The following is a 26,113-nucleotide window of genomic DNA, read 5'->3' as shown; positions in this document are numbered from 1 at the left end:
GCTCCGTCCAGACCTCCCACGTGGGTGATGGGCTCAAGCACTTGGGCCGTCCTCTGGTGCTTTCCCAGGGACACGAGCAGGGAGCTGGATCGGGAGTGAAGTGACTGGAACTCAAACTGGCACTCATACAGGATGCTGGCATTGCAGGCAATGGCTTCACCCCCTGTACCTTCATGTTTTTATTTTATAAATGCTTGAAAGCCTGAGTGATTGATTCTGGAACCCTAAAATGCATGTGGGTGATGCGACAACATGGATTCATGGGTGCTGTTGCAGCCGAGGGTGGGCAGGAGAAAGGGGCTCCCTGGAGGGTGACAGCATGCAGGTGACACTCGTTATTTGCAGTCAGGCCCAGGTCCGGACCCCGAGCCACCAAGAGTCCTCTACCTCCGGTTCCTTCATTACCTGCTAAATCCCAAATCTTTCTCAGAGGCCCATAAACAAGACTAGGGCTTCTCCCAGTCGCAGGCAGTTTCAGCCTGAGGTAAACTACAGAAGAACAAAGATTTCGAGGGTGGGACCTGGGCGGGGGGGGGGGGGGGGGGGGGCGGGGGGGGGAGCGCAGCACTGAAGAGGCAGACCTAACCGAGTTGAAATTTTTCTGCATGGTTTCTCAGAAAGTTACAGAGAACGTTAGTGACGTCATTACAAAAAGGTCTCCTCTGAGGTGTGAGGGGGCATGCGACTAACTGCAGGAATGGCTGGGTTTCACCAGGAGCATAAGCCACTCCCCACTCCCGGGAGGTTAACATTTAGTCCTGGGGGCAGACTACTGTGGAGGCGGAAGAAACCCAATTAGCAGGTTCAGACCTCGCTTTTTAGAGGAAGAGGACAAGGCCCCTGAGCGGTGCTGGGGCTTGTCCCAGTCCACAGTTCCCGGGAGGCACCGCAGGCTCTGGTCCCGCGGCTGCCAGGGTCAGACATTAGGTCGACTGCACTGGACACACCTTAGAGCAATAGTGCAAGTAGCAGGCACTCAGCTGCTGGCGACACATTTCTGCAGTGCCTCTGGGTGCGGTGTCTCGCTGCTGTGAGAGCTTTTTCATGAGTGACAGAAGTACTTTGAGCCAGTCACCCATCATTCGGGGAGTCAGAAAGGAGGAAAACCGCTGAGGGGGGAACCTGTGGGTGCCTTGTTCAGGGAACATATCCACATATCACTTGTTTGTCTGGGAACCATGTAAATTGGCAGCCGGGCTGCAAGGGAGTGAGCGTTGGCTCCTGGCTTGAGGGGATGTGTGTGGGCGGGCATCTCTGGGAAGTGTGGGTCCTGAGGGACGGGGGACCAGGACCTTCCCCAGCCAGTGCTGCGTCTGAGGCGTGAGCAGTCCCCTGGAGTCTGCTGTGCCCCCTGGAAAAGGGGTGTCACTGTCGCAGACACCTTTGTTGCCACTAGCCTTAGCCACTCATCATTTCCTTAACACGTGTGTCTTTTTTTTTTTCTTAAAAGATTTGTTTATTTATTTGAAAGGCAGAGTTACACAGAGAAAAGGCAGAAATCAGCTCTCTGCTGTAGCCAGGGAGTGCAGTGGAGGATGGCCCAGGTGCTTGGGCCCTGCACCCCATGGGAGACCAGGAAAAGCACCTGGCTCCTGGCTCCTGCCATCGGATCAGCGCGGTGCGCCGGCCGCAGCACGCCGGCCGCGGCGGCCATTGGAGGGTGAACCAACGGCAAAAGGAAGACCTTTCTCTCTGTCTCTCTCTCTCACTGTCCACTCTGCCTGTCAAAAAAAAAAAAAAAAAAAAAGAAATTACACAGATCTTCAATCCACTGGTTCACTCCCCAAATGGCCGTAATGGCTGAAGCTGGGCCGATCCGAAGCCAGGAGCCAGGAGCTTCTTCCAGGTCTCCCACATGGGTGCAGGGGTCCAAACACTTGGGCCATCTTCCACTGTTTTCCCAGGCGCTCTAGCAGGGAGCTGGATCAGAAGTGCAGCAGCTGGGACTCAGAACGGTGCCCATATGGGATGGCAGCATCACAGGCAATGGCTTTACCCACAGTGCTACAATGCTACCTAGAATCTTTTTAAAATGAGAAGCCAACAGATCTGACAAAAGTCTGGAGTTAGAGATTTTATTTTCTGGACTGAGCTTTGCTCTGGAATTATTTTAAGATTTCATTTTAACTGTGCTGCCCCATGTTTCTTGGATTACAGGATAACTAGACTACCAGAGTGGTGTTAAAATACCGCATTGGAAAGTGTTTTAAAATCTAGAGGTCAGATTTTCAATGCACAACTCATAAATATTTAAATCACTTTAAAAAAAAATTGCTTTCAGGTAGCACTACCATTCCAGGGGCTTTTTGAAGTTCAGCTCCAAACTACATTACGTGGAAATTCAGAAAGGCTCTCTGGTTTCAAGGTTGAGAGAAAGCAGGGCTCTGCTGTTTGGGAGGTTCTTGCTAGTTCCTGACTATAAAGTCATAGGAGGGCCAACAGCTTGCACTAAAGATCTTTCGCAGTCAGTCGAGTTCAATGTAGCTGAAGGAGAGCCCCTTTCAAGTAGCCATTTCTCAGCTCACTGCCTTAACAGACCCACAATCCGGGCCTTTCTTGCTTCCTCCTGTTCCAAGCATCAGGCTGAAGTGTTTGCCTTTCGTGGCATGAGGCTTGGCATGTTAAGGTGTATTTTTGGTCCCTGTTCACCTGGCATATGTCCCAAATGCCATTACTCGTGGCTTCACCAAGTGTGCCCAAGTTGCCCCAAAACCAAATCAAGCTGTGAACAGCTAGACTCTTATTTCAAAGGGGTTCCATGATTGCTTTCATGGAAATCTGCTTTTAGGTCTTTGTCTCATCCTGGATGTTGCCTGTGGTTTCCCCAAATAGTGCCAGAGAGCTGCACGATTATTAGGGTTTGAGCCAGATACACAGATGCAAGCAGTCACACGCCCAGGGTACAGAATGACCTCACTGGGCAACTCATGTTTCCGGGACGCTGGGGAATTCGGACATGCTGGGGGAACTTGCCCTTGCGATGGGGATGTCTGTGGTTGATATGATTCAGCAGTAAATTCTGATCTGAATTTCAGAACAATCGTGCAGCTGCTCAAAGGGACATCTGAACCTCAGATTGTCTACTTGCCAGATGGAGCAGTCCTCAGAGCGCCTTGGTCCCTGAACCAATTCACAGACAAAAGTTAGCTTTCTTCCTAGAGGAGTCGACGTTTCCGACGGCAGTAAGGCTTTCCCTGCCCGTGGAGAACACGACAGGAGGGGCTCTGCAGATCACTGTTCCCGCAGCCACCTGTGCTCCTGTGAGCCTGGCTGCCCTGCCACTTGGTCTCAGCTCTAGGTTCTCTGGCTTCTGGTTTGAGTCCAGGGCCTAGCATTCACTCCAGTTCCAGTTTGGCCATGGGACAAGGCAATCATCTGTATAATTGAGAGCCATTATTAATAGGTATGTTAGATTAAAGCTTTTCGTTTCTGGGTCACTTGAGGACAGTTCCCATTGGCCCCTGCAAAAACAGTTTCTTCTGCTGCAGGACCGTTTGCACAGCGCTTAATGAGATGTTAACGCAGAGCCTGATGGAAACTTAAAAGTCACTCACAGGTTGTCCCAGTCTCTATACATGCACGTCACTAAGCAAATACAGACTTTGGAGTACCTGGAATTGTTGGGAGGAAAAATCAGGTGATAACAATTATTTTATAGTCACTCATCATGAACGCCCTTAGTACATTTAGACACCTATTTGTTGAGTGAAGCTTGTCCCATTTGAAAAGAATCTCATTAGCCATTTTGTCAGATAGACCAGGACTCAAGCTCTGCACATTCAGAAGGAAACTTCCAATATTAAAATGTAGAATTTAAATATTCAACTAGGGGGCAGCACTATGGCACAATGGGTCAAAGCCGTGGCCTTTGATGCCAACATCCCATGTGGGCGCCGGTTCATTTCCCAGCTGCCCCACTTCTGATCCAGCTCCCTGGTAGTGCCCCTGGGAGACCTAAAGGAAGCTCCTGGCTCCTGGCTCCAGCCTGGTCCAGGCAGCCTCAGTCATTGAGACCATTTGGGGAATGAACCAGTGGATGGAAGACTCTGTCTCTCCTTCTCTCTTTTTGCCGTTCTGCCTTTCAAGTGAATGAATGAATCTTTGGGGGGAAAAAAAAGTCAACTGCTGTCATTTCATTCCAGTTCCCCTTCTCCTTTCACAAAAGTTCAATGGTAAAACGAAGGGGTTCTTGAGGGAAGCATTTGCTCTAGTTTGCTAGGCATCATAGTCTAACAATAGTTTCTTCTCCTCCTCATGCCCTCTACTGATTTTCTAGTAAGAATAGCAGAAAAGTGGCTTTCCCTAACTTGCAAATGAATTTTTAGAGCTGTCCATTTGTAAGAGGTACTCTTGAAATTTTTATTTAGTTGGGTATTGACTCAGCAGGCCTTGTTTTCTTCATTTATTTTTGAATATTTTTATAATTTTTAGACAGGCTGGTGGCAGGGAGAAAGCAAGCTTGAGGGCACATGAGCTCCCATCTGTTGCCTTACCCCTCACATTCCTCTAACAGCTCCAGGCTGGGGCTGAAGCCAGCCAGGAACTCAATCTGGGTCTCCCATGTGGGTGGCAGGAATCCAATCAAGAAGCCTCTAGGCTGCCTCCCAGGGCCTGCACTGACAGGAAGCTGAGTCCAGAGCTGGACAGTAAACCCAGGACTCTGATGTGGGACACTAGGTCAAACGCTATTGTCCTCGAGGTTGGGTCACTCTCTTGCTAAATGGCACTTTCTTTGTTCTCTAGTTCTTTAAAGACTCCCTTCTCCCCTTTCCTGAAAATATAGCTGTTTCATTTCTATGCCTGCTCATCATGTTAAAACTAAAATCAAAGTAGATTGTATGTGTATAGGAAGGAAGGAATTTCTAAACAAGGATACCAATTTTTAACTTAATGTCAAGAATTCTATACAGAACACCTGCTTAAAAAGAAAATTCTGTGCTAACCCAGAAGTTGTTTACTGCATGTTAGCATTTTTCCTAACTGTAAAATTGATTTTCCTTAATATGACACTAGATAATGTTTAATTTGGATAAAGTACACATCATTCTGGATGAGATGGTGTTAAATGGCTGCATTGTGGAAACTAATCGTACAAGAATTCTTGCCCCTCTACTAATTCTTGATAAGATGTCCGAAAGCTGAACGGAAGGCTCTGCTGGATTTATGGAAGAAGTATGAACACCGTGGAACACATCTCAGCATCTGTGGCCCAAAAGAAATCTGCCAGACCACACACTACAAAATGGGGTATTCTTCCAAAGGCTCTATAAATAGGAGTGTTCCACAGTTCCTTAGTGGAAAACAAAACTGTATTTTAAAGTATGTAAAAATTTTCTCTAAATTGAGAGACTGTTCTTTTCTAACTGTAAGCGCACTTCCCCGGCTTCTTTAAATTTTGTTGAGTACCTAAGGAATCCTATTTGGTCTCTGCTTCTTTTTGCCAATTAAATTCAGGATGAGCAGGCACATAGGAAGAAAGTATAGCAGTTGTGGATCAATTTCAGAAATTGATTTAAACACACAAGGCACTTTGAATAACATTGTTTCTCAATGATTTTCCTCAATAAAGTCTTAGTAAAACTCTCAAAAGGCTTTACTATAACAAGTACCTAATGAAGACTTAAGAGTGAAATTTTACTTTCCAGTTTCTAAAAGCCTTTGGTACCTATTTTAAGGGCACTTAGCAATTGTAATGCCAGCATGTAATTAACTCTATAGAGGATGTTGCTCTCAAATAATAAACATTAAGTCCTTAAAAGTATCCTTTTTTATAACATTTTAAAGGCTAAACCTTATAAGTAAATTTGTTCACGACATTTAATTCAGCCTGAAGTTTAGAAATAAAAATTATCTATGTTCAGGTTGGCATGAAAGGAATCCTGTCCATCCTGACCCTTACTCTTTTAACACCTCCTGAAATGACCTGAAGCAAACCACCCACCAGCTCACTGCAGAAGAGCAGTGCCCTGCTCCCTGAAAGCTTTCCGGATGTTTCTGCTGTTCACTCAGCAGGATCACAGCACAGTCTTGGTATAACAGCACCTATCTTGCAACCAAGGGTTGGAGGACAGTTAGAAAGAAGGAAAGAGAGATAATGTCACATTAAGACATCTGCCATCTATGGAGTGTCCCAAGAGTTCTTTCAACTGCAACAGTGTCCTCCAAGAGAATGTAAGTGGACTAGGAACTGACTCTTCAGTACCATGGTGTTTTTTCCTCTTGTGTGTGTGTGTGCTGTGTTGGGGGTGGGTGACTTTCTTTTGTTGGTCAGTAGTGGATTACAAAACCAAACTTGAGCAGGTCTGACACATTCTAGAAGGCAGAAGCAAGGCTTCTGAAGTGGAAAGTAAGTGGTATGTGTGTATAAATCCACTTTTGTGCTAAGTAGTCAGGGTCTAGGGAAAGCCCAGTGTAGATCAAAGTACTTTGGAGGTCTTTTGGAAACACACTGGTTGGAAAACACTGTCCTAGTTGACAGCATTTAATCAGTAGCACATTCAGGTAACTGTTAAAACTGGTACACCAGAAGTAGCTAGGGAGTGAACAAAATTAATTTTGGGGTCACACCAAAATAGTAGTTGAATTACATCTTGGCACAGATTTTAGTACCTTGAGAGAACTTTAAAAAAACAGTAGGTATCACAGGAAAAAACACTAAAACACTTGACAGTGTATTTGGAGACCCCCAATATTTGACTCATACGGAGTGAACTGTCACGTGACTGTGCATGCAAGCTGTCATCATCTCACTTCAGCAATTTTTTTCATACTCAAGAGGTCTGTCTTGGGTTGGTCAGCCTTGCCTTGTTTTTGGGCTGCTTCTGAGAAATACTCCTAACATTTCAAAGCTAATAATTTTATAAGACAGATCAAATTACAGCTACTGCAATTTGCTAGACCAGAGCTCAGCAAACTTTTTTTGTAAAATGCCAGATCCCAAGTATTTGTGAGACATACAGTCTCTGCTGACAATTCAATCCTGCCATTGTACTGTGGAAGCAATCATAAATAGCATGTAAATGGATGAGCATGGCTGTGTTCTAATCAGACTTTACCCATGGATGCTGAAATTTAAATTTCATATAATTTTCATATTTTTGAAAAAAATTTTAAATTATTTAAAACCATGCTTAGCTTATGCATGATACAAAAACAGGCAGCCATAGTTGGCCAGCCTCTGTGTTAGGCTAGTCTTGGTTAAAGCTGACTACTGTCAGACATCTGAGAGGCTTAAATAATGGCAACACTAAACACATAAACTGAATTTTTAAAAAAATTTTAAATCGATTTATTTATTTAAAAGAGAGGCAGAGAGGGAGGGAGAGGGAGGGGGGAAAGAGAGAAAAAGAGAGAGAGAGAGAGAGAGAGAGAATATATCTTGATCCACTGGTTTACTCCTCAAATGGCCACAATGGCTAGGACTGGGCCAAGTTGAAGCCTGGGGCCATGAACTCCATCCTGGGCTTCTACGTGGGTGGCAGGGGCCCAAGGTCTTGGGCCATCCTCTACTTCTTTCCCAGGCACTTTAGCAGAGCAGCCAGAACTCAAACCTGCACTCCAAAATGGGATGCAGGTATTGCAAGCAGCAGGTTAACTTGCTGTGCCACAATGCCAGCACCTAAACTGGATTTTAATTCTAACATTAATATATAGTTTTCCTTGTGTATTCATGACTTTATCAGAACCACCACCACCACCACCACCACTATTTTTTGGATTGAAACATAGGTCATACATTTAAATATTGCTTTTATGGTTTATTTTAATTTTTATTCTCACAGAGAACTGTGAAGCTGACAATAAGGTAAAGAATTTAAATGCTGCCTCTGATTATACAATCACAACATTCTCATGCAGCAAATACAAATAATTCAGTCAGTCATCTGTATCTTCAAGTACCAACTATGGACAAAAATTATTTGAAGAAAAAAACTGCCCTTACTCTTAACATGTAGAGACTTTTTTCCTTGTCATTACTTCCTCGGTAATACAACACTTATGTTGTATTAGGGATTATAAGCAACCTAGAGATGATTTAATCAAGTATTTGGGAGGATGTGCATAGACTGTAAGCAGATACTACAGCATTTTACATACAGGACTTAGGCATCCATCCAGAGGGGGCCCTGCAACCACTCCCCCACGACTGAGATAACTACTCAAGTCATCGACCACAGTGGGAGACATCGCTCCTACCACGGAGAGGGAATGTGCCTTTTACATGGGTAAGTATTGGGTAATTTCAACATGCTTCTGGATCCTTAAAAAAAGCCAATTGGACAAATTAATCCTAGTAACAATTTCTTTCTCCTATATGCACAGATGTGGTAATAACAGGAATTCAAAAATGGAAATACAGTCCTTCTTCAAAACCAGGAGATAGCAGTATCCCAGTAGTTTCGTTTCACACTAACACAATATTTAAAAATCACTCTTAGACTTCAGACTTAACACATCCCTGCAGAAAAAAATGGTAAGCAGCAGTCTGCTAAAAAGTTACAAATAACTGGTCATTTCTAACTCAAGACCACCTTAAAGATAGAGCTCATAGCTGGATCACAGTTAAGTCTGAGGCTTCCAATTTCAGGTAGAATACTATTTATTTACTATAGAAAAATATACTTCTTCATGTAGTGATTTTAGAAAACTAAATTTGAATGATTCAAAATGACAAGTGTCTGCTTAAGCTCTTAGGTCTGATGACTGCAGTCAAATAGTCACATGACACAGTTTTGTACGCTGCAAACATTTTAATGATTATTGTTGAGCATACATTTTGGAAATTTTTTTACTTCAAACTGCAACAAGTTAAATAAATGTTTATAATATACAAAGAAAATACAACCCAAAGTAAAACTCGCTTTAAGTGTGCCTTGCACCTAGACCAGTGTTTCCCACCCCCGCCCCTTAATATACCTTTATTTTCAAGCTGCACAAACACACTTAAGAATTTGATCTTTATAGTATGGCATTTAGGAAATAAAAATGTACTCCCACCTCAAAGAAATAAAAAGGTTGTGCATGATTATATGCCAAACAAAAGAGAGAACACTAGAATATTCTGATAGTGCAGGCATCATTAAAAGGAAAAGAAAAAGCTTGAGATGCTCAATAACCCTCTATGTTTTAAGGAAGAATTTTTGACCAAGTAGCTTAAAAGCCAGCAAAACAGGTATCAGTGATGTCAACTGTAGTGTTTGGAGTATGAAATGACAAACTTGACACAAATACACTGTTAGAAATTTCCCAGTGAACACTGAAGATCTGAGGAGCTGCTCTTTGGAACAGTCACGTCGGACCACCTTATTCCAGTCACGTAAGCCCTTGGAAAGCAACACAGTGTTCTGTGCTATATGCTTGCTGGCTGGGGAGTTAAGGGATTTGTTTTGTCATTAGCAGCTAACAAACTTATTCCACATGTTCTTAAAGCCTTAATGGTGGAAAAAGGCAAGTATCATTAGCGTGGAGGATCATACACTTCTCTGCACACAAACACAAGAGGCTTCACTAGTATTTTAAAAGTTTCTGATGTCGCCCATTGCACTTCAAAGCTCAATTGAGATGAAAGCCTTTCTCCATTGTAGCAGCTAGTAAGCGTTCCCTCATGATCTCCTCGGAAGAATATTCAGGCAACTTAAGATAATGCACACATGTATTTACTGACGGATAGCTTGCATCAGTAGCATCAACCTACGGAAACAAGGTGAAAAGAACAGAAGATCCAAGTTTATTATTTCCTTCGACCCTCAAGTAACCACATTCCATTCAAAGTCTCCATTAGCGAGAGTCTGTACCTTGCGTACAACTGTGAGCCTGGGATGCAGGTTAGCCAGTCCACCGGGGGGCAGAGTTGAACAACCTGTGGTAAACTGCAGGAATGCTTTCCTTTCATCTGAAGACATGCCACACAGAACCCTCACAAACCTGAGGAAACCAGGGCTGGAAGAACAACGGGATAGTTTTCTTGATTTGACAGCAGGTTTAAAAGAAAAACACTATCACTGCTCTGTAAGCCAGTAATACTTCCTCTCTGAAAATAATACTCCCAAGTTAGGGGAACATACATGGAGAGACTACTGGGTAAGTAATAAATAGGCTAATGTAAGTTACCTTAAAAATCTCTTTATGCCAGCCTTGTGGTGCAGCCTGTGATGCGGGCATCCTGTAGGAGCTCTGGTTTGAGAACTGGCTCCTACACTTCTAATCTAGCTCCCTGCTAATGTGCCTGGGAAGCCAGAGGAGGACTGCCCAAGTACTTGGGTTCCTGCCACTCAGGTAGGACACGTAGACGGAGTTCCAGGTTCCTGCGTTGGCATGGCTAAGCCATGACTTTTGCAGCTATTTTGGGAGTACATCAGTGGATGGAAGAGTTGTCCTCCCCTCTCTCTGTAACTCTGCCTTTCAAATAAATCTTTTGTTCTTAAAAAGAATCTCTCAAAGACAGCCCCCCAAATACTGCTGTGCACTTATAAATGGTAAATACTCAAACAGTGGTGGAGTTTTGGGATCATATATTATGCAACAGTCAGCAAATCAGAAAAGCTCAGATGTGCTTATATAATTAACTCCAATAAGGCTAAATTTACCAAAGGGAACTTGAAATAATCCATTTTCCTTCCATTAAAATGATCAGTTGCCTTGTGATAAATTTGTGTGATGACATACCACGTGTCACTGAAATGAACTACTACTACTTGCCACACATGGATGAGTGTCATAATCAAATATTAAGCAAAAGAATCCAGATCATGAAGAACACAGACCACATGGTTTAATTTATTAACATTCAAAAGCAAGCAAAAGTAATCAATGGATATTGATTCAAATACCAGAAAAGGAAGGGGATCTTTGAAGTTGTTCCTTATTCTGGATACCAACTATAGAGGTATGTTCATTTTGTGAAAATTCTGTAAGCTATGTATATAATTTGCATTCTCATGACTGTTTAGTACTAAGCTTATTTTAATATAAGCACAGTATAACACAGCCTAAGGGTTTACCATCTACACAATTTAAAAGCAATGAACAATTAACAGGTAAATGAGTAAAAGAACCTTAAAATCAAGTACAATTCAATTGTCTTTTGGTGTATGCTCAATCTCATCAATGAATATGCACTTTGATAATCATGAGACTTCACTGCTTTCTCATTTGCCTTATGAGTAGTTCATTAACAGTTAAAGTTCTTACATGAATCTGTCATTTGATTTTGGGATATAAACAATTTTGCTGATCTCAGAAAATATGATCACATACCTGTCACGTGTATAGCCCAGCTTCGGCTCAGTGTAATTGATAATATCCTCTGCTGCCCAGGATGGTGACTGGTTTCCACAGAGAATCATCTGGACTTCTTCATGGCTGAAGGAACTTAATTTCTCCATTGGAAAAACTTTATTAAACCCATCTACAAAATACATACACAGTAAAACATACAACTCAGTTTCTCAGTTATGATTAAAAAAATACCAAAATTCAAATCAAAACATCCATTATGTACTAAATGGACAGAAAAAAAACAAAAAACCTCACAAATGTTTGAATAAGAATAAATAGCTCTAAATAAAAAGTGCTAGGGTTTTATGTTCAGAAAGTTGTTTCATATCACAAATGTAAAGAGAGAATATTTAGATCATATACTATGTAAAGAGAGAATATTCAGACCATATTACTATTGTCTGTAGCCAAATTCTTCTAGCTACCCAACCTAGAGTTTACCAGCATGGTATCATACAAGATAGCAAAAGCTGTGTTTCCATTTTCAAAAGCGATTTGCAGTCTAATATACTTTACTCCCATTTTCACCTGAAGAACTTAGGTTCTTTCATGATTCAATTCATCCTTAATTGCATAATGCAGAATGTATACAACCTTATGAAGGCACAAGGGCCAAAAGTAATGGATCCCCATTACTCCAGAAAACAAGCTGAGGGTATACTATAGCTTGAGAATGTTTACCCTGTCTAGGTTACAACACCTAACCAACAGGAGGACAAAAAACTAGAGGGAAAATTCTAAGATTTCCAACAATTCTTGACCTTAATTTCAATTGTCTCAAAGTAAAATGAGAGAGATTACACTGAAGATTCTTTCAAATTACCTCTAAAGGCTTCCATCTGTTTCTGTATACCCGTATGCATGCAAAAGTCAAACATTAAATCCACATATTCTTCAGCATTATCCATTGTAATCATCTGCAAAGGAAAATTTGCCAGGATAATTATTAATATCTAGGACCAGCTCAGTAATACCTTGTTAAGAGGATGTTTCAGGATTTACAACTATATTAAAAGCAGAACCTTTACCTCATCTTCACCACTTGGCTTGAGATCCACAGCTGTAAAGCCATATATTCTTGAGGAAGGGCAAAACTGAAAATTTAAACTGGGAAGACAAAAAGATTAATTAACTGACATTCAGTGACTACTGGTGTTTTTATTTTTCTAACAGTGCGGCCAAAAGCATGAGCCTCCTCTGTCCGCCAACAAAATCATAATACCAGCTTAAATGTACATATAAGAGTTTTTCAAATGCAAAGTTTTGTACACAAAAACTGCTAAGCCAACTGTGATCAAACCTGCCTGGTTTTGCAGACACTGCATGAAACCACCCTCTTGCCTTATTTCACTTTATCCTTATGGCACAAAATTAACAAACTAAAGATTTTTGCCATGACTTATGGCATGACCTGTTTGTAAGACTTTAATCAAGAAGAAACTATTTCTCTACTAAAGTTATTCACTCCATACACAAAAGTGTATAAAAAGTCAAACCTTGATTACACAAGTCTGTGTCATTTAACAGGGCTATGGGGGCCAGTGTTGTGGGTTAAGCAGCCACTGTAATGACAGCATCCTGTATAAGAGTGCCAGTTTGAGTCTTGGCTGCTCTACTTCTGGTCCACCTCCTTGGTCATGTGCCCAGAAAGGGCAGGGGGAAATGGCCCAAGTAATTGGGCCCCTGGCACCCACACAGGAGACCAGGATGAAGTTTTTGGCTCTTGGCTTCAGTTTGGCCCAGAGCTGCCTCTCTGTCACTCTCTATCTGTTGTGCTGCCTTTCAAGTAAATAAATAAATCTTTAAAAAGAAATAAACAGGGATATTTTGAGAAGTGCTTCATTAGGGAATTTCTACTTAGACAAACCCAGATGGTATAGCTTACTACACAACTAGGCTAGATGGTACAGCATACTGATCCTAGACTACCAATCTGTACAACAATGTACTGGACTGAATACTGCTATATGCAAATGTAACACAATGATTAAGTATTTGTGTATCTAAATGGAATAACATAACAGGCATATTTAAGCCCTACTGTAATCTTATGGGACCACTCTTGTATATGTGGTCCATTGTTGACTAAAACATTATGTATCATATAACTGTATAACCATTTATCAAACACAACGTCCTCATTTTATTAGTAAACATAAAAAAGAGGAATTGACATTGTGCAGTACATTAAGCTGCCACTTGTGACACCAGCATCTCATACTGGAGAGCCAATTCAAACCCCAGTTGTTCCACTTCCAATGGCAGCTTCTTGCTAATGTGCCTGCCAACCAAAACAGTGGACGATGTCCCTAATACTTGGGCCACTGCCACCCATGTGGGAGACTAGGCTGGAGTTCCTGGCTGTGGTTTCAGCCTGGCTTTGGCTTGGCTTCGGCCTGGCTCAGCTGTAGCTGTTGTGGCCACTTGGGGAGTGAACCAGTGGATGGGAGATTGAGATCTCTTTCTCATTCTCGTTTTTCTAATAAATAAATAAATAAATAAATCTTTAAAAAAAAAAAAAAAGAGAGAGAGAAAACCTTGCAGTCAGCCTACAAGCAGGAGGATGTACTAAAGGTATGAAAATTACATGAATACAAATGAACATTTACAGCATGCAAATTAGCCGATATAGCCATTAGGGATAACATTTACATACCAAGCAAACTATCTTTGAGGTTTGCCAAATAGGTTTTATATATTAGCTGATTACTGGCTGGGGCCAGCGCTGTGCTACATCAAGCTAAATCCCTGAACTGCAGTGCCAGCATACCATATGGGTGCCAGTTCAAGTCCACTTCCCATCCAGCTCTGTGCTAATGGCCTAGAAAAGCAATGGAGGATGGCCCAAGTGATTGTGTCCCTCACCCATGTGGGAGCACAGAAGCAGCTCCTGGCTCCTGGCTTCAAATCAGCCCAGCTCCAGCCATTGAGGCCATTTAGGGAGTGAACCAGAGGATGGAAGATCACTCTGTCTTTACCTCTCCCTCTAAAACTGCCTTTCAAATAAATAAAATAAATCTTAAAAAAAACAAACAAACACACACATTACTGGCTTTGGGTTTATTATAAGGCATATAATCTTACCATATTTTTTTAAACACTTGTTTATTTGTTAGAAAGTTAAAGAGATGCCGGCACCGCGGCTCAATAGGCTAATCCTCCACCTAGCGGCGCCGGCACATCAGGTTCTAGTCCTGGTCGGGGCGCCGGATTCTTTCTCGGTTGCCCCTCTTCCAGGCCAGCTCTCTGCTGTGGCCCGGGAAGGCAGTGGAGGATGGCCCAAGTGCTTGGGCCCTGCACCCACATGGGAGACCAGGAGAAGCACCTGGCTCCTGCCTTCGGATCAGCGCAGTGCACCAGCCGCAGTGGCGGCCATTGGAGGGTGAACCAACGGCAAAAGAAGACCTTTCTCTCTGTCTTTCTCTCTCTCTATCCACTCTGCCTGTCAAAAAAAAAAAAAAAAAAAAGAAAGAAAGAAAGAAAGAGAGGGAGAGAAGGGAGAGATAGAGATCTTCCATCCATCTGTTGGTTCACTCCCCAATGGCAGCAACAGCTGGAGCTGTGCTGATCTGAAGCCAGGAGACAGGAGCCAGGAGCTTCTTCCAGGACTTCCATGTGGGTTCAGGGGCACAAGGACTTAGGCCATCCTCTACTGCTTTCCCAGGAGCATCAGCAGGGAGCTGGATCAGAAGTGGAGCAGCTGGGACTTGAAGAATGCTGGCACCAAGGCTGGTGGCTGTACCCACTATACCACAGTGCTGGCCCCAAACTTAGCATATTTGATAAATCAAGATAATTTTCCAGAGGTTTGATAAATAATAAACTATATTCTGGTAATCTGTTTTCTCTGTAATGTTAACAAATCAAAGGTCAAACTGATAATATTTCATATAGTATATTACTGGTTTTGCTAACTATTGACTCACATAGCGCAAATCAGTGAAGACAGAGAAACAAAAGCTTAGAACTTGTTCATTTCATTAGGCTGAAGAATGTACATATAAAACTTACCCTAAGTCTTCTATGCTAAGGGGAGGCCCAGAACCTGATGGATTCTTGAGCACTAGTTCCTGTAATTTTGTGTTCTTCTCATCTTCAGAAAGACCTTTGTTGCTTAAAATTTGGCGCCTCTTAATAGCAAGGTCTTTAATTTCTTTTAAAAATCTGGCTCTATGTGGGTTTACGAGTTCAAAGTCTTCCCAAGTTAAAATTCCATTAAACCAAGCTGGAGGTTTTGGTTTAGGTGGATCAAGAATGAATTCTGATTTTGAATCCTCTTCAAAGCTTCCTACTGAGAGTGAATCATGACCTTCTTCTGTCGAAGCTTCAGACTGACTCTCAGTACAGTGTAAGTCTCTATCACCCCGTGACTCATAAATCAATTTACTTATATTGCTTTTAATGTCACCCATACACATAAGTTTGAAGAAAGGTTTAGAAATAGGTAAGTCCACAAGTCTATTGTCTTGAATGCATTTGGCCAAGAAAATTCCAAGGAAATGAAAGAGTTTTGTGATCCTTTCAAGCTCATCGCTGTCTTGTGGAAATGGTGCTGTGAAGAGTCCACAGGACCTCTGCACATAGTAGCCAGGAGGTTTCAGCCCGCCTCCAAGATCGACCTAGGTTTTTAGAGGTGGGAAATGCAAACAAAAATTAAACAAAAGGGTACAAAAACTAAGCTTCTCATTGTCATTTAAAAGAAACAAAATCCAAATATTAAACAACTTCATAAATTTAACTATCTGAAAGTATACACAAATTTTACTTACTAGCTTTTGGTAAAAAATATCAAGATTATTGAATAACGAAAGTAGCACCAGAAAACCTGGTTTATATTTTGAAAGTGTAACTTATTTTTTTAACATTTTCCAAAAGCAGAGTCACAACTCATATCACAAAATGAAACATAAATCTTACATGACGAGATTCATCATCTGGAAAGTTATCATCACACAACCAAGCTCCCAAGTCAGTCCTCTGAAATTCTGCTGCTACCAGAGCATAAAACTCTAAAGTGGGCCCCAAGCCAGTTCCTTCTTCTCCTAAAAATTCAACCTAAAATAAGAACAAATAATTTACGAAGAAAAGTGAACTTAAGAGTTTTTGTTAAAAAAGTGATTCAACTCTTGCAAAAATGTCATATCTGATCCAGTACACACTTTTTTAAAGAAAATATATTTTATTTATTTATTATTTGAAAGTCAGAGAGACAGAGAGAGATCTTCCAACTGCTGGTCCACTCCCCAAATGGCCACAGCAGTTGGAGCTGGGCCAGTCTGAAGCCAGGAGCTGCTTCTGGGTGTCCCACATGGGTGCAGGGTCCATCTTCTACAGCTTTTCCAGGCCATAGCAAAGAGCTAGATCAGAAATGGAGCAGCTGGGACTCAAACTGGTGCCCACATGGGTTGCTGGCACTACAGGCGGTGGCTTTACCTGCTATGCTACAGCACTGGCCCCCACTTTTTATTTCTAAACATCTCTATATTATAAGCAAAAAAATGAGTATCTTTTAGTTTTTCTAAAGAGAATAGTGCATGTATTGTACACTCTTATATACTTAAGCACTATGATAAGCTGTTCAGACATTAGTTATTTTCCACAACAACCCTGCAAAATGTCTCCTTTTTACACCAAAGGAACTCAAATTTCAGATAAAGAGGTTAGGGGCCGGCGATGTGGCTCAGTGGGTTAAAGTCCCAGCATGCAGTGCTGGCATCCCATATAGGTGCTGGTTTGAGTCCCGGCTGCTCTTCTTCTGATCCAGTTCTCTGCTATGGCCTAGGAAAGCAGAAGATCGAACAACTCCTTGGGCTCCTGCACCCACAAAGGAGACCCGGAAGAAGATCCTGCCTTTGGATCAGCTCAGCTCTGCTCATTGCGGTCATCTAGGGAGTGAACCAGCGGAATGGAAGACCTCTCTCAAATAAATAAAATAATTCTTAGGTTAAATCATTTATTTGCTTGAGGAAATGATGGTGTGCAGATTTTTATTTATCTTTATGACACCAAAGCCTAAACTTTTCCACATATTTGTGATCATATGCAATCACTTTAAAGATCTCTGCTCATTCCCAAAATTATTTGAAATATCTTACAAAAACATAAGCAAATTGTAAAAAAAATAGTAATAATAAAATCAAAGATTATCCTGGTTATGAATATGAGGATAGAAGAGGAGGCAAACAAAGCTGGCATATAAAGGGAAAACCATGAACCTTGTAGATCTTCTAGAGATGTATCATACCTGTTGTGATCTGTTTGGGTTCCAAAAGATACAAACCAGCTGGTTCCCATCTGTGATGGGAGAAGTATTTCTGTTGCTTCCCATGTCAGGATGTTTGTACATCAAACATAATCAACAATACCCACAATAACACCTCTACAGTAAATACAGTGAATTTCATACTATTGTTCTGACATTTCTCAGTACAGACCAGTGTTATAATACCAAACACACTTTATGCAAACCAATAATAAAGAACAATGTGCTTTTAAACATACAACTATTGGGGCCAGTGCTGTGGTGTAACAGGTTAAGCCACTGCCATATGGGCACCGGTTCGAGTACCAGCTACTTCACTTCCAATCCAGCTCCCTGTTAATGCACTTGGGAAAGTACCAGAGGATGGCCCAAGGGCTTGGGTCCCTGCACCCACGTGGGAGACCCAGAAAAAACTCCTGTTTCCTGGCTTTGATCTGGCCCAGCCCTGGCTGTTGCAGCTATCTGGGGAATAAACCAAGAGATGGAAGATCTCTCTCTCTGTAACTCTGCCTTTAAAATAAATTAAAAATAAAAATCTTAAAAAAAAATTACAACTACTGGGGTGAGCCTTGTGGTGTACTGAGTTAAGCCACCACTTAGGGTGCCTGCTTACCATATCAGAGTGCCAATTCGAGTCCTACCTACTCTGCTTCTGATCAAGCTCCCTGCTACAATGCCTGAGAGGCAATGGATGATGGTCCAAGTACTTAGGTCCATACCACCTGGAAGAGACCCAGATAAAGTTCTGGGCTCCTGACTTCAGCTTGGCCCAACCCTGACTGTTGTGGACATCTGGGGAGGAAACCAGCAACTGGAAGATATCTCTTTCTGAAATGAGTAGCAGTACTACAACAGACTTTGCCATTTCAAGAGTGAAAAATTTTTTTTTTGTTGCTCATTAAGTGTACAGATCCTGACCCCTGAAGAGACTGGCTGATATCTTTTTATGAAAGATGTCCTGGGAATGGCATTATGGCATAACAGGTAAAGCAGCACCTATAACACCAGCATCCCATACGGGTGCTGGTTCAAGTCCTGGCTACTCCTCTTCCCATCAAGTCCTCTGCTATGGCCTGGGAAGGCAGCAGAAGATGGCCCAACTCCTTGGGCCCCTGCTCCTACGTTGGGAGACCCAGAAGAAGCTCCTGGCTCCTGGCTTCGGATCCGTGCAGCTCTGGCCACTGCGGCCATCTGGGGAGTGAACCAGCTGATGGCAGATCTCACTCTCTCTCTCTACAACTCTGCCTTTCAAATAAATTAATGAATCTTTAAAAAACAAACAAACTAAAAAACAAAACAAAACAAAAAATGATGTCCTGCCAAAGGAGAAGGTCTCTGCATAGAGAACAGAGAAATGCCTCTTCTCATTTAACTCAGTTTTTATGCAGTGGAAGACACAGTTTGGCTGGTTGCTTCAGTGTCATTTGTGCTCCCTAAAAAGACATTTTATATCAGGTTACCTCAAGAACTGATTTCCGGTCTGCATGTATCTGCATGACATTCTCGGCCCACTCCATCAATGATTCACCACGTGGAACCTTCACTCTCTCATGTTTGAGCCGACCAACTCTAAACTCTCCAGGATCATCTCGCCTTACACTGCTTGTGGTTCTTGTTCGTTCTACAGTGGCTTCACGTCGGTTTTGTAACCATACTATTGCCCTGAAATAGAAACATACCTCATGTAGCTGAAGCATACATTAACAACCGAATACACTAGTAAACTAGCAATACAATTAAAACATATAAGAATAAAAAAAAAAAAGTATCATATCAGGTGATGAGAGGCAGAGAGCAAGAGAATAAGCTCCCGTCCGCTGGTTCACTTCCCAAATGCTGGCAATAGTCCAGGCTGGGCTGAGGCCAAAGCTAGGAGCTAGGAACTCAATCCAGGTCTCCTACATGGATGGCAGAACATACTTACTTCTGAGCCATCATCATCTGTTGCCTCCTAGGGTCTGCATTAGCAGAAAATGGAACTGAAGTCAGGAGCCAGAGCTGAGAATTGAACCCAGGTACTCCAATGTAAGACTCAAACATCTTAACTGCTAAGCTAAAATACCTACTCCAGCAATACTTTTTTTGCAGAAATTTTTGTTTCTTTTCTCTAAAAACAAATTAAACTCTTTTTATTATAATCTACCTTACACAAAGTGAGAAAGTACTGAATCTATATTTTACCTCTTTATTTTACCAATTAAACAAAAGTAAAGCTCAGTGGTCCAAGCTCCTCATGAATACATAAAATGGCATCAAAAGGTACAAAAACAATATCAAGGAAGAAAATAGCCATTTTAACACCTACTTTGAAAGAGTACTGTGGGTATACAATTATTCAACAAAATATATAGTGAGCAGAGCCGGCGCCGTGGCTCAATAGGCTAATCCTCCACCTTGCGGCGCCGGCACACCGGGTTCTAGTCCCGGTTGGGGCGCCGGATTCTGTCCCGGTTGCCCCTCTTCCAGGCCAGCTCTCTGCTATGGCCAGGGAGTGCAGTGGAGGATGGCCCAGGTGCTTGGGCCCTGCACCCCATGGGAGACCAGGAAAAGCACCTGGCTCCTGGCTCCTGCCAGGATCAGCGCGGTGCGCCGGCTGCAGCGGCGGCCATTGGAGGGTGAACCAACGGCAAAAAGGAAGACCTTTCTCTCTCTGTCTCTCTCTCTCACTGTCCACTCTGCCTGTCAAAAAAAAAAAAAAAAAAAAAAAAAAAATATATATATAGTGAGCATCATAATTTGCTATATATTGTTTTAGGCACTTTAGCTAGGGCAGTGGACAGACAAAATAGAAAATCCTGTGCTCATGAAACTTTGATCTAGTGGAGGATGACAGAGAAAAAAATTAAGAATAATATACAGTATATTAATTAACAGGAAGAGAAAAATGGTAATTAGAGGCAAGCTATATTCAAACACCAAATCAATTTGCAAGCATTCAGCTTGGTACTACATAGTAAATGTTGGGTGGTGAAAACATTTGATACAATCCACTCTAGCCCAACAGAAAACACAAAATTACACAAAATTTTTAAATGTTGACATCTTTTTTTACAGAACACAACATACTATCTCTATGAGCCTTGGAAGTATATGTGTACATTATGAATTCACATAGCATAAAAAATTACCATAAAACATAGAAAGATACACTTCCTACCTTGATGCACCAAATGCTGTACATGTGAAATAAAGCTGTCTAGTTTCAAATGGTATTAGAAAAGGACACTTGCTAGTTAACTGTTCACACCAGTCGGGCAGAGCCCCACTTGCCAATGCCAACGGTTCCTGCAAATTAACAAACAACAATGTCTTAAGCACTCAAAGGTAATTATTAAAAATAAAAAGAGCCTCAATTCTTCAAAGTAATAAAAAAGAATACAAATAACTGTAAGGCCTAAATTACCAAATTAGAAGGGAGGGAGAGAAAGGACTAGAAGGGAGATATTGTGAAAAATCCAAAAGTAACAGAAGGAAGAAGTCATCCATGTGATTGTATTACCTCAATCTGCTGTAAAATTTTTGTTGTGATTTTCTTGCTAGTGAATTCATCTGGTGGGAAAGTAAACTGAGGCTGCTCATCTCCATCTATAAAATTAACAAAAATAATAAAAATACAAACTGGTTTCCTTTTAAAAAGGCTTTAGAAATTAAATAAGGCTTTTACAGACCTTCCTGGGACATTCTTGAATAAGGGTCACTTGCAACTATATACAGAATACGCAGAAGTTGAAGGACATCTTCGACTCCACAAGAGTTCTGTCCATTGCCTGCTTTGGCCTGAGGCTGTTCTTTTGTTAAATTAAGAATATCACTACTTTGAAGAGTAGAAATGGCCCCCTGGTTTGACCCAGACTTTGTTCCATGCTCACAAAAATCCTGCAGAAACAATTAGCAAAATTGATCATTAGTTACATATGCTTGAAAAGCAACATATTATTGTTACTTTGAAAAATAGTATAACTGTTAACTTTGAAAAGGTTGAAATTTTTCAAAGAATTGCCTTCTTTGGAAAATTTGAAAACCCAGTATTATACAAGAAAATAACCATTGTGTTCCAGACCATTAAAATTCCCAGATAAAGTAAAACCACTATAAGCGATAATTAAAACTCTATAGTGAGGTCCAAATCCAGAAGCCATATCTGAAAATTTTAGCATGGTACATTAACAATGTTAATTCAACCTTGTTTTTTATGTTCCAAAAAACCTCTCTTAAAAAAGCTTGTAAAGCTGCAAAACTAAGCACAAAGCCATTCCCAATCAAGATGGTGTTTTGATGCCAATGTATACCTTATATGCAGCTATGAGCTGAGAACAATTTCTGTTTTTCCTAATACTTTTATTAGTGCCAGTTAATTTCCAGTGGCGTAGGAAAGCGGCGTCTGCATTCTTCTGCAGGTAGGTTATCAAGTCATTCTTTGGTAATTCATCAGTGCCAAGGTACTGTTCCACATGCTCTATAGACCAGCAACCCTACAATAGGGAAAACCAAATGTTGGCCTTTCCCAATTATAGTTTGATATTTCACATGCATTACGTGAGGCAGCTTTAAGATCATGCACTTAATCTTAACAATTTCACGTTAGTCATTTTTCCCTCAAAATGACTAACACTGAACAATGTTAGTTTTTATTTTTTTTTTCTAAATAGCCAAGGATAAGACTCATTTTCTAAAAAACAACTTACCATCTTTCCATTTTCCTTTTCTTTGTCAGAATCCTTCATTTCTCTGTACATGATTCTAAACATGAAGATATATTATTCAAGTTAATTCTTAAATCAAGTGATCTGTGGTTATTTCCATAAAGCTATAATTCTTTAAAAAAAGAATGATGTCATTCACTTGCATTAAGCACTGAATTCAAGGAGAATTTTTAAGAAAAATATTAATTTGATAAACATGAGAAAGTAGTAGAAACCATATTACTGAAAATTATGGCATATATATTTATTAGCACTATGGCAAAGAAAGCACACATCAATCTAGAAGTTTAAAGATATGAAAAAACACTACACACCAAGTATATTGACAGTCACATATGCTGCAATTAAAAAGTGGAATGAGGAGGTTTTTCTGTGTATAGATGGCAAGAAGAACAGGAACAAAAATGGTCAGAACAGTTTACATTCACACGAAGCAAGTGAGATCAATTCTTAAATTTCAATAAACGGAAGGGAGGGAGAATACTATGATCACCTTCTGTTCAATCTCAAAAGAGCTTACACTGGATTATCAGTATGTTAAGAGAACATACTACCACAAGTGAAGTTGCAGTAAGAATAAAAATTTATTATTTAAATTATTACCAAATAATAATTTGATAGGTGATACTTATTAAACAACTACAGTCCAGAGAGTATTAAAAACACTATACAGGGGCCGGCGCCACAGCTCACTAGGCTAATCCTCTGCCTGTGGCGCCAGTACACTCGGTTCTAGTCCCAGTCGGGGTGCCGGATTCTGTCCCGGTTGCCCTTCTTCCAGGCCAGCTCTCTGCCATGGCCCGGGAATGCAGTGGAGGATGGCCCAAGTGCTTGGGCCCTGCACCCCATGGGAGACCAGGAGAAGCACCTGGCTCCTGCCTTCAGATCAGCGCGGTGCGCCGGTAGAAGTGCACCAGCCGCAGCGGCCACTGGAGGGTGAACCAACGGTAAAGGAAGACCTTTCTCCCTGTCTCTCTTTCTCACTGACCACTCTGCCTGACAAAATAAATAAAAAATAAAAATAAAATTAAAAAACAAAACAAAACACTATATATACATTAATTCACTGATTCCTCAACTATTTTCGTTGTATAGATCAGTCAAAGTAAGGCAAAAAAGGTAAATTTTCCCTAAGGCCACTGATAATTATTTGCTGAATGCATAAATTAAAAAAGAGAAAAGCTTAAACTATATACCCTGTAATAAAGAATAAATAAAAAAAATTTACTTCAAATGATAATCTTTTCAGTGACTACTACATAAGGAGCTAGTCTAGATTAATTTTTTTAAAGGTTTATTTATTTTGAAAGTCACAGAGAGAGAGAAAGAAAACTTCCACCCACTGGTTCACTCCCCAGATGGCCATAACAGCCAGAGCTAGGCCAGGCCAAATCCAGGAGCCAGGAACTTCATCCGGGTTTCCAGCATGGGTGGCAGGGGCCTACACACTTGCGTTATCCTCGGAGACTTTCCCCTGGCCCTCAGCAAGGAGCTGGATCAGAAGTGCAGCAGCCAGAATACAAACCAGTGCCCACAGGGATGCCATTGTTACAGGCAGAAGCCTTACCCACTATGCCACAACGCCAGCCCCTTGCCTAGATTATTTCTGAAGGCTTTTCCAATTCCAGAATTTAACCTTCTACATCAAGAATGACAGTGTTCTTAATTGTTCCAATAAACTGGCAGGGCAAGAATCAAATCTTTCCTATTTTCCTATAATCCAAAATAGAAACAAATGTTTCTTTGTTCATTTACCATGACAATATCTACTAAAATATTAAGTTAAAATATCTTACGTGTATGTAGGCTCCCAAATACGCCTTAGTTTATCTGATTTCACATTGCCATTACAGGACAACTGAAGCAATTTTTGTACATAGTAAAAGATGGTTGATCTGAAATTGGTGAGTGGTAATTCAACTTCACGAGTTGTTCCAAGACCTGTCACTTTCAAAGTGAGGGCTAACCGAGGTGATGGAGTACATTCAACTTCTTCCAAGAGCTCTGAATGAGGCGTTCCTAAAAATTTGGAAGATGGATAAAAAAATAATTATACTAAAACAAGCAGTTCAGAAGAAAACTGCACTAGGAGACACAAAGTTTTACTGTTTGAAGACTAGTTTTACCGTTAATTCTCATAGTACAACACATTAAGGACAGAGGTCCTACATGGGGAGCAAGTGCACAGTGATTCCTGTTGTTGATTTAACAACTGATATTCTTATGTATGAATTCAGTAATCACCCACGCTCTTGTCATGAGCTGCCAAGGCTATGGAAGCCTCTTGAGTCCACAAACTCCAACATTATTTAGAATGGACCATAATCAAAGTGGAAGTTCTCTCCTCCCTTCTAGAGAAAAGTATGTCCTTCTTTGATGGCCCCTTCTTTCCACTGGGATCTCACTCACAGAGATCTTTCATGTAAGTCATTTTCTGCCACAGTGTCTTGGCTTTCCTTGCCTGACATCTCTCATGGGCTTTTTAGCCCAAACTGAATGCATTAAGAACTGATTCTGAGGCCAGAGTGCTGTTTAGGGCATTTGTCATTCTATGAGTCTGCTGTGTATCCTGCTTCCATATTGGATCGTTCTCTCCTTTTTAATTCTATCAATTATTACTAGCAGACACTTAGTCCTATTTATGTGATCCTTTTAACACTTAATCCTATCTTTATGATCAGTTATGAACTTAAACTGATCACTTTAACTAGTAAGATGGCATTGGTACTACCAACTTAATGGGACGGAGTCCCATGGCAAGTTTTTAGCCTCACCCTCAGAGATAAGTCCAAGGGAACATGTGCCGAACTGTACATCTCCTCCCTCTCCTATTCCTACTTTTATTTTTAACAGGGATCAATTTTCAATTGGATTTAAACACCTAAGAACAATTCTGTGTTAAGTAAAGAGTTCAACCAATAGTATTAAGTAGAAAAAGAAAATACTAAAAAAAATAAAATAGTAAGCTGTTTCTCGACAGTCAGGACAAGGGCTGATCACGTCATTGCTTCCAAACCCATTTTTTTAAAACCAAACAACTACATGCATGTTACTGAAACATAGGCTGTTGGAACTGAACACATATATATGATATGAAAACACATAAGAAAACCACTATGGGCCAATGACCTGTCAACCTTTTATTTCCACTGAATCAGTGAGTTGTAAGGTAAACACATACAAACAAATACATTTTATAAAGTATTTGGTAATTCCTGTTCATCAGCTCATGAATCTGTTCTTCCTGTCATGATAGTCTTCTAAAATATTATTTTATTCACTGCATGAAAGCCCACTGCACCTTAACTGAACCATTCTCATTTTCCTACTATTGAACATAACTAAGGTCATTTCAAAATTTTGACAATATAAATTAACCTTGTGCAATCATCTCTGCATACAAAATGAGGTAGAGCTAATAAGTCTTTATTATAAAATACCAGCAGCTAAAATATCAGAAGATATGAAATATATTGCCAAAGAAAATTAAAGTTTGGACCTATTTATACTCATAGGCTTTTCTTTTTTGAAGAGATCTTGGAACATCTTGTTTCAGCCCATATCCATACTCCCCACAAAACACTATATTACAGGGGGTGGCATTGTGGTGCAACGAGTTAAGAAACCGCCTGCAGGATAATCCCTGCTGCTATGCTTCCAATCCAACTCCCTACTAATGTGTTTGAAAAGCTGCAGGAGATGACCCAAGTCCTTGGGCACCTGCATGTATATATGGGAGACCCAGACAGAATTTCAGGCTCCTGGTTTCAGCCTCGCCAACCCCAGCCATTGTGGCCATTTGGGGGAGTGAATCAGTGGATGGAAGATGGACCTCTCTCTCTATTTCCCCTTCTCTCTGTAATTCTGCCTT

At 41.1% G+C, this 26,113-nt stretch overlaps 2 protein-coding genes across 33 annotated transcripts in view; one reads left to right on the top strand and one right to left on the bottom strand.

Annotated features, from left to right (window-relative positions):
- AP4S1 (adaptor related protein complex 4 subunit sigma 1) overlaps nt 1-5,758 on the top strand; it is a 51,537-nt gene extending 45,779 nt beyond the window's left edge. For all 9 annotated transcript variants that reach the window (XM_070053801.2, XM_089309833.1, XM_070053800.2 and 6 more), the window contains one exon: nt 5,014-5,758. In XM_070053801.2, coding sequence (XP_069909902.1) covers nt 5,014-5,142 — 129 coding nt within the window. In that variant the 3' untranslated portion in view covers nt 5,143-5,758. The remainder of the gene's footprint in view (nt 1-5,013) is intronic.
- Nucleotides 5,759-8,730: 2,972 nt separating this feature from the next.
- HECTD1 (HECT domain E3 ubiquitin protein ligase 1) overlaps nt 8,731-26,113 on the bottom strand; it is a 101,417-nt gene continuing 84,034 nt past the window's right edge. For 13 of the 24 annotated variants that reach the window (XM_008269476.5, XM_008269477.5, XM_008269478.5 and 10 more), the window contains 14 exons: nt 24,039-24,261; nt 22,225-22,279; nt 21,829-22,011; nt 21,208-21,415; nt 21,039-21,124; nt 20,697-20,824; nt 19,000-19,201; nt 16,195-16,332; nt 15,289-15,896; nt 12,306-12,384; nt 12,101-12,194; nt 11,257-11,407; nt 9,795-9,939; nt 8,731-9,690 (listed from right to left, as the gene is read on the bottom strand). In XM_008269476.5, coding sequence (XP_008267698.1) covers nt 9,553-9,690; nt 9,795-9,939; nt 11,257-11,407; nt 12,101-12,194; nt 12,306-12,384; nt 15,289-15,896; nt 16,195-16,332; nt 19,000-19,201; nt 20,697-20,824; nt 21,039-21,124; nt 21,208-21,415; nt 21,829-22,011; nt 22,225-22,279; nt 24,039-24,261 — 2,438 coding nt within the window. In that variant the 3' untranslated portion in view covers nt 8,731-9,552. The remainder of the gene's footprint in view (nt 9,691-9,794; nt 9,940-11,256; nt 11,408-12,100; nt 12,195-12,305; nt 12,385-15,288; nt 15,897-16,194; nt 16,333-18,999; nt 19,202-20,696; nt 20,825-21,038; nt 21,125-21,207; nt 21,416-21,828; nt 22,012-22,224; nt 22,280-24,038; nt 24,262-26,113) is intronic. The other 11 variants (XM_008269479.5, XM_051822136.3, XM_051822137.3 and 8 more) reach the window with 1 other exon arrangement.

This window comes from Oryctolagus cuniculus, chromosome 12 (genome assembly GCF_051225735.1).
Source record: "Oryctolagus cuniculus isolate XC-2025 breed Fujian yellow rabbit chromosome 12, ASM5122573v1, whole genome shotgun sequence".
In the NCBI taxonomy this organism is placed as follows: Eukaryota; Metazoa; Chordata; class Mammalia; order Lagomorpha; family Leporidae; genus Oryctolagus; species Oryctolagus cuniculus.
This window is presented reverse-complemented; position numbering and strand designations above follow the sequence as displayed.